This window comes from Chrysochloris asiatica, unplaced genomic scaffold, assembly GCF_000296735.1.
Source record: "Chrysochloris asiatica unplaced genomic scaffold, ChrAsi1.0 scaffold00254, whole genome shotgun sequence".
NCBI classification, from domain to species: domain Eukaryota; kingdom Metazoa; phylum Chordata; class Mammalia; order Afrosoricida; family Chrysochloridae; genus Chrysochloris; species Chrysochloris asiatica.
The window spans coordinates 525,870-534,671 of record NW_006408772.1 but is presented as its reverse complement, the minus strand read 5'-3'; the positions used below and the strand labels follow the sequence as shown (position 1 = coordinate 534,671).

At 35.4% G+C, this 8,802-nt stretch overlaps 1 protein-coding gene across 1 annotated transcript in view; it reads left to right on the top strand.

Annotated features, from left to right (window-relative positions):
- The window catches only part of TMPRSS11F (transmembrane protease, serine 11F), a 122,148-nt gene that overhangs the window by 54,041 nt on the left and 59,305 nt on the right, over positions 1-8,802 (top strand). Inside the window, exon 2 of the mRNA XM_006873784.1 lies at positions 3,807-3,958. Within this exon, the coding sequence (XP_006873846.1) occupies positions 3,807-3,958 (152 nt within the window). The remainder of the gene's footprint in view (positions 1-3,806; positions 3,959-8,802) is intronic.

The window sequence follows — 8,802 nt, the reverse complement described above, 5'->3', positions numbered from 1 at the left end:
TTAAAATGATAATTCTAAGAGCTATTTTAAGACTGAAATAGTTCTACCATATAATCCAAACCCACTGCCATTGAGTCATCTGTGACTCATGTGATGTCATGTGTTACACAGTACAACTGCTACATAGGATTTAGAGCTGTAATCTTTATGGAAGTAGAAAACCAGGCCTTAATGAAACCAAAGTGTTTATACCTCCCAGAGACCTGAGTTAGCTCTAGTTCATATCTACTGAACATTATCTTGTATTCACTGTCAGTCATCTTTAAAATAACAAACCATCTGCTTATTATATCTAGTTTTGGGGAGGAGGCAGACTATCTCAACCTATCTAGTTAGGCTTGATTACAGTGCCTATCATCAAAAAGTCTGTATCTAAAAGATATAGTTCAGGCTTAATTGCTAAGATACTCAGGTGATATTTTTGTGATGAGGTTATTATAAATTGTATTTGGTCTCTTGATCTGAATATATGTGAGATTATCTAGAAAGAAAAGTGTGGGACTGGGCTTTTAAAATATTCTCTTTGATTTGAACTGCTAACCCCAAGGTCAGTAGTTCAAACCCTCCAGCCATTTCATGAGAGAAAGATGAGGCTGTTTGCTCCCATAAGGATTTACAGTTTTCAGAAACCAAGTATAGGGTCACTATGACTCAGAATCAACTCAATTGGAATAAGGTTTGCTTTATTTTGTTTTGGTGGTAACATAATTCATCTTAATATCTAGGTAAATTAAGCCGTAAGAATTAAATAGCATGTGCTTGTTGTTGTTAAGTATAGCCAACTCAGCTCCAGCTCACAGTTGGATTTCCCATATAGGATTTCTGAGGAATGGCTGGTGAGTTTGAACCACTGACCTTGCAGTGCAAACCAACCTTCTGGTCTAGGGCTTATCTTACAGTATGATACCAGGACTTCATATATTTTCCAGACTCTGGAAAAATGGAAGCAGCCACAGTTTCCAGGGGACATAGAAGACATTTTCCCTACTAATTCAATTCAACTGCTTCTTTTAATAACACAGTTCTAAGTGAGGAAATGTTCATGGGTTTGGAGCTGCTTCTCTGTGGTCATTTTTTTCTCAATGGCCAGTTCATTTAACAGGCCAAGTTATTTTCCAAAACAGGTACTTCATAGGTTTTCTGTCTGCTAGAAACAGACTTCCAACCATTCTCCACACATAGGTTTCTTCTCATGCTTCATATTTTGACATATATGTTATCTAATTCACACTTTTCAAGCTGTCCCTCCCTTTCTACCCAATCTTTTTTTTTTTTTTTCACTTACAGACATTATTCATTTTCTTCATAGTTCCCATCCTAAATTGTAAAAATCTCTGTGCTTATTCATTTTATCTGTCTCCCCTTCTAGATTGATAGCACCATGAAGACAGAGACCATGTATTTGTATATGCAGTACTTATCAGTGCTTAGAATATGTCGTTGTTGTTGTCAAATGCTGTGAAGTTGGCTCTGATACACATGTATAATAAATTGTGCAAAGATTTAGCATTCGAAAGCCAAAAATCATGAACATGATCAACATTTCTCAAGCTGAAAGGATTGAAGAAAAAATTCAAGCATCAACTTGAAATATTGAAGGATTCCATGGACAAAATATTGAATGATGCAGAAAGAATCAAAAGAAGATGAAAGATATACACAGTCACTGCACCAAGATCAAGAACTAATGGTACTGCAGGAAGAAGTCCAAGCTACACTGAAGGTATTGGTGAAAAGCAAGGCTCAAGGAATTGAGGGAATACAAAGTGAAATCTTTCAACAAACTGTTGCACCACTGAAGGTCCTCACTAATCTGTGCCAAAAAATTTGGGAGATAGCTAGCTGGCCAAAGAGAGGTGACCTAACAGAATACTAAAATTGCCAAACAATATCATTACTATCACATGCAAATAAAATTTTGCTGAAGATAATTTTAAAATGGCTGCCGTGGTACATCTAAAGGGAACTGTCAGAAACTCAAGCCAAATTCAAAAGAGGAAGGGGAACTAGGAATATCACTGTGTGGATCCTGACAAGCTTTGCATAATATTGTGAGGAATGCGTATTCCAGAACATTTGATTGTGCTCCTGAGGACCTTACGTAGACCAAAAGGCTATGTGACCAGAACCAGGGGATACTATAAAGCAGAACCAGGGGATACTGAATGATTTTAAATTAGGAAAGGTGAGCAAATAATCCAAGAAGCTGGATTATATGAAAAAAGTATGACATCAGGTTTGGAGAAAGGCTCATTAACAATATGCAATATGCACATTATATGCAACTTTGCTTGCTTAAAATGAAGAGAATTTAAAATACTGATGAAGATCAAAGAGCACAGCCTTTGTATAGATGAGGTATGGATAGTACCTCATTGTAAAGAAAACAAAAATCCTCACAACTAAATAAAGAAATAACACCATGATAAATGGAGAAAAGATTGAAATTGTGAAAGACTTCATTTTTCTTTGTTTACAGTCAACATTCATGGAAGCAGTAATCAAGAAATTAAACAACATATGGTGGTGGTGGTATGCCATGGACTCAGTTCTAAGGAGCTATCAGAGCTCCTTAAACATCATATAGCCTGTGACAAACCTGCTGTACAAGACCTGTTTAAAGTGTTTAAGAACAAAGATGTTAGTTTGAGGACTAAGTTGCACCTGAACCAAGCTATGGTGTTTTCAGTTGCCTCATGTGCATGTGAAAGTTGGACAATAAAGAAGGAATACCATAGAAAAGAAATTATTCTTTTGAGTTATGGTGTTGGAGAAGAATATTAAAAGCACCATGCCCTTCTAGAAGAGCCAACATATCTGTCTTGAAAGAAGTACAGACTTCATCTCTCATACTTTGGACATATCATTAGGGGGGACCAGTCCCAGGATTATGACTTTATTGATGGTAAGGTGACGGGTCAGAGAAAAAGAGGAAGATTCCCAATGAGATGGATTGACAATGTTGCAGCAGCAATGGGCTCAAGTGTAACTACACTCTGAGTAAGGCACAGTGTTCAATTCTGTTGTGCATAGGGTTGCTATGAGTCAGAATCAACTCAAAGACACCTAACAACAATAGTAAGGAGCTCTGGTAGCGTAGTGGTTACAAATCAGACTGCTAATCTCATGGTCAGCAGTTCGAAACTACCAGCTCTTCCACGGGAGAAAGATGAGGCTTTCTGCTCCCATAAAGATTTACAGGCTCGGAAACCCTGTACAGGGTTGCTATGAGTCAGAACCGACTCCACGGCTCATAACAACAATAGTAATCACAATCTCTTACAGGGTAAATTTCAAGCTTTGTACCTTGAGTTTCCAAGGCTGTAAATCTTTACAGGAGCTCCTGAGGAGCAACAAATACATTCTTCTTTTGAACTGCTGACCTTGTGGTTAGCAGTCCAGCTCGTAATTCACTATGTTATAAACCATAGATAAAATATAGTGGACAGAGGTCCTTGTTTGAGTTTAACTTGTATTGTGATTAGGATGTTAAAACTAAAGCAAAACCCAATGCCATCCAATTGATTTTGACCCAAAAAAGACCCTATATAGAGTTTCTGAGACTACAAATCTTTATGGAAGCAGACTGCTTCATCTTTCTCCTACAGAGCAACTGGTGGGTTTTAACGAGCGAGCTTTGTGTTAAAAGGGAGAAGCAAGTTAAAACCTGATATTATTTTCAACATCTAAGCATGCCACTTGTTATTTATAGAAAAAATTTTTAAGAGGAACAAAGAAAGTAGATATAGAGTAAAAACATATGAATTTTTAATTGCCCTATTGTGTATTTCTTTCTATTTCAACAGACCACTTGAATTTTCAGAACCTGAATACCCACGAGTTGAATATCAAAGAAGACAGCAATTTTGGGATCCTATAAGGCTAGCTCTTTTCACATTGGCAATTGCAGCAATCATAGGAATTGCAATTGGTATAGTTACTCATTTTGTTGTTGAGGGTAAGTTCCACATCACATTTCTATCGCCTAAGTGTTCCATCAATTACTATCCTGAAATTCCCTACAATATAAAAAATGGCTTTGCATGAAATTATTTTCATTATATAACTTTTATTGATGTTAAATTGTAATTTGCTCTAACAGTGATTTCTGTGTCACATATTTGTGCCAGTGTAAATACATGAATAGAGACACCTAAAAGAAACACATATTAAAAAAAGAGAAATGAAAGTATTATATTCAAAGTATAGATAAATTATATCACATATTCAGTTTAATATATTCATTTAACAATCAATATATCAAGCATTGTCCCAGAAAAACCTGGTGGTATGAGAAAGTTTACCTTAAAAATGCCTATAAAAGTCTACAGATCAAACATTATTTTTGAAGAAAAATAGATTGTTTCATAACTTAGTGAGGAAGAATAGCCAGAGCCACAGTTACGCCAAATGAAAATCAAGAAAGAACCATTTGCTTTTGTCTTTGGTATGTTTACAAGGGTAAGTCAAGAAGTATTGTTACAAAATCATGGAACACTAATAAACAAAGATAGCAAAATTATGAAGCTATTATTTCTTAATATAGCTTCTATCCTTGTCTCTATACTTCTGAAGGCAGTGTTTCTGCTTCTCTAATACTTCCCTAAAGAATTCTGCACTCTCTTATTTACACCATATCAAAAAGGGAGTTTTATCATTATCAAAGGATACAAGTTATGTTCCTTTAAATTTTTCTTTAAGTTTTGAGAACAAAAAACTATGGAGGGTCAATATCAGTAGGGTGAATGGGGTAAGGTTTCCCAAGGAAATTTTCATTTTCTTGCTACCCTCAAAGAGTGAGCAGGTGCACTGTCATTATAGAAAAAAATCCCTCAGCACAAATTCATAACAGTTTTCTCAACAATACACTTTTCAGCTTTCTTAAAATTTCTTCATAGAAAGCCCCTATGATCATCCAAGAACATCTATCAAGATTATGTCTTTGGAACTTAAAACAGTATCCATAGCCTTCTGAGCTAATGTCTCTGTTTTGAATCTAACTGGCCCAGCAGATAGCCTCATAAACCCCTGTTTTGATTGGACCTTTATTTGAAAGTATCTTAACAAGACTAAGACAAGTATACTACTGAGAGGACTTGTCTGTTGTCATCCACTAACCACAGAGACTTGTTTAAATATGTTTTATTTGGAATAAGCCCAATTATGTATGAACTGAAATCCTAGTAGCAATTCATGTTGACTTACCCTCATACTTACTTATAATGACATGTGACTGTGACTTTGCCTAAATTATTAGGAACTCATACCATTTGGAACAATAAAATCCCTTTTAGGAGGAGATGAAATTCTACCCAGCATTCCTAGTTTACTTTCTAAACTAGGAGCCATTTCTCTCTATTCCTTAAACTCCCCTAAAAGAAAAACTGCTTTCTAAAATTATCTTTATTGTTAATATCTTCTTTGGATTAGAAGGAAATGAGGTGTTTTATTTTTTTTAAGTGTTTTCCACTTCAATTTTATAGATGTTCAAAAAGGAAAAAGTAAAGGGATAATATAAATAATAGCAGAAAAGCACTTAACGAAAAAACTGTCATACGGATTGTGCAGGGTTGAATAATGGTGCTCAAGATGTTTATGTTCTAATTCTTGGAACCTATGAATCTTTGCTTATAAAGAAAAATGAATTTTTCAGATGTGATTAAGAATTTTGAGATGGTAATATTACCTGGATTATCTGGGTGAGTCCTAGAAGTAATCATAAGGGTTCCTTTAAAATGGAAGCAAGAGGTGAAAGAAGGGCAGTGTGATGGCAGAAGCAAGAGAACAATGTGGTGATGTTGTGCAGAGACACGTCAAGGAATTGTGGCTCCCGAAGCCAAGAAAAGGCAAGGAAACACATTCTCCTCTAGAGACTCAAGAGGAACAAGTACCATTGGATACCCTGATTTTAGCTCTATGAGAATCATGACCGACTTCTGATCTCTAGCAATGCATTATTTTAGGTCACTAATTTGTGGCCATTTGTTACAGCAGCAATGGGAAGGTAATACAGAGGTTATGATAAGAGGATTTGAGAGACAATCTTCTACACAAGCCTTTCATGAGGTTTCTGACTTCTGATCTCTAGCAATGCATTATTTTAGGTCACTAATTTGTGGCCATTTGTTACAGCAGCAATGGGAAGGTAATACAGAGGTTATGATAAGAGGATTTGAGAGACAATCTTCTACACAAGCCTTTCATGAGGTTTCTGGGTAGAGAAGGACATTTAATACAAGAAAGAAGAATATAGACTATGACTATTGATGACAAAAATGTAGAAGGAAATAAAATAGAGGTAGTTAAGATGACACAAGCATATTTTAAAAAAAAAATTATACACAATTTTATAAGGAAATCAAAACTAAGTAAGTATAGGAAATCATACTGTGGTACACAGGCTAACATTCAAAAGAAGAAAAAATATATAGAATACTAATTTAGAGAGTAAGTAGCTCTGGTAGCATAGTGGGATACAAGCTGGGCTGCTAAGTTCAAGGTCAGAAGTGTGAATGTACCATCCACTCTGTAGGAAAAAGATGAGGTGTTCTGCTCCCATAAAAATTTACAGCCTTGTAAACCCTATACAAGGTGACTATGAGATGGAACAGACTCCAAAGCACACCACCACCACCACTACCAGTTTGGAGAGTGGAAATAAATTGATCTGAAAAGAAAGAGAGTTAAAAAAAATCAAATGTGTGAAATAATAAAAAAAAATTAACGTTAAGGAAATTAACAGCCTTGATGATAAAAATTATATCATCAAGATTGAATAGTATTTGATGCTTTGGGAACCTTTATTTGCTAATAGGGTACAACTCAAAATGGGGAGAAATAGCTATAAACAACCACTAATAATCAGAACATGGACTGTACAAAGTATGAATCTAGGAAAATTAGAAGTTGTCAAAAACATAATGGAATGCATAAAGATCGATATTCTAGATGTTTGTGAACTGAAATGGACTGGTATTGGCCATTTTGAATCTGACAATCATATGGCTTACAACAAATTCAAGAGGAATGACAAAGCACTCATCATAAAAAAGAACATTTCAAGATATATCATGAAATACAATGCTGTCTTTAATAGAAATAACATCCATCTGCATACAAGGAAGACCAGTTGATACCACTACTATGCAAATTTGTTCACCAACTACTAGAGCACATGATGATGAAATTGAAGAATTGTACCAATTTATTCAGTCTGAAATTTTCTTATTTAAACATGCCATCATGATGTATTGATCATCACTGGTGATTGGAATTCAAAACTTGGAAACAAATAAGAAGGTAAATAGTTGAAAAACATGGCCTTCGGGATAGAAATGATGTTGGAGATCACATGACAGAATTTTGAAACAAAAGTGACTTATTCATTTCAAATACCTTTTTTCAACAACATAAAAGGTTATTTTACAAATGGGCCTCACCAGGTGGAATACACAGTAATCAAATTGACTAGATCTGTGAGAAAATGCAGTAAAAAGGCAAAAGAACACCAGATTCAGATTGTGGAACAGACCGTCAATTGCTCCTATACAAGCTCAGGCTGTAGCATGTGATCAAGAACTGATGGTGCTGAAGGAAGAAGTCCAAGTTGCAATGGAGATATTGGCTTCAGGAATTGAAAACAAATGGAAATCTTTCAACAAACCGATGCAGCACTGGAGGCACTCACTTATTTATACCAAGAAATTTGGAAGACAAGTACTGGTCAGCTGATTAGAAGCGATCCATACTTGTACCAATTCTAAAGAGAGATGACCCAACAGAGTGTGGAAATCATTGAACAATATCATTAATATCACATGTAAGTAAAATTTTGCTAAAGATAATTCAATAATAACTGCAACACTAGCTAGTGCACAGGCAGACCACTTCTGAATGATTAGTCACTGAAAACCTATGAATATCAATGGTACATTGTCTGATTCAGTGCTAAAATATGAGTTCCTCAGTTTATAAGGTGCTCAAAACACAAATGAGGAAGGGCTAACTCCTCAAATAGAGTTGATATTATGGATGTGGATGGAACAAAGATTTCAAGACCTTCATTTGCAGAAGGGAAAAAGCTCAAAATGCGATGGAATAGATGCAAACATCTATTAAATATGAGAACATGGAATTTAAATAGTATGAATTTAGGAAAATTGGAAAATTTCAAAACTAAATTTAAAGTATAACAACTGATCTCCTAGGGAATTGGTGATCTGAAATGGACTGGTATTGAGCATGTTGAATCAGACAACCATATATTTACTATGCTGGAAATGAAAACTTGAAGAGGAATGCCATTGCATTCATTGTCCAAAAGAACATTTCAAAATTTTTCTTAATGTTCAATGCAGTCTGAGATAGGCTATTATCCATATGTCTACAAGGAAGAAAATTTTAAATGTCAGCTCGAGAAGACAAAGTCAAATATCATAACAAAATGTGCAAATATCTGGAGTTTGAAAATGAAAAGAGAAGAACATGCCCAGCATTTCTCAAGCTGAGGGAACTGAAGAAAATAATCAAGGCTTTAGTTTCGTTACTGAAAGATTCTCTGGGTAAATTATTGAATGATGCAGAAAGCATAAAAAGATGATGGAGTCTTCTGCCTATAACTGATTGGAATACCTAAATTGGGGCTACAATGTGCCCAGTGAAGGAGGCTTCCTGCAGATCCTCTGCAATACATAAGACTATAAGTGGAAGCCTGAACCACATCCAGATCTCCAGAGATGGGAAATTCCCACTTGAAAGGACAAGCAGACCAACCTGGAGTGGTTAGAAGAACAGAAGATACTT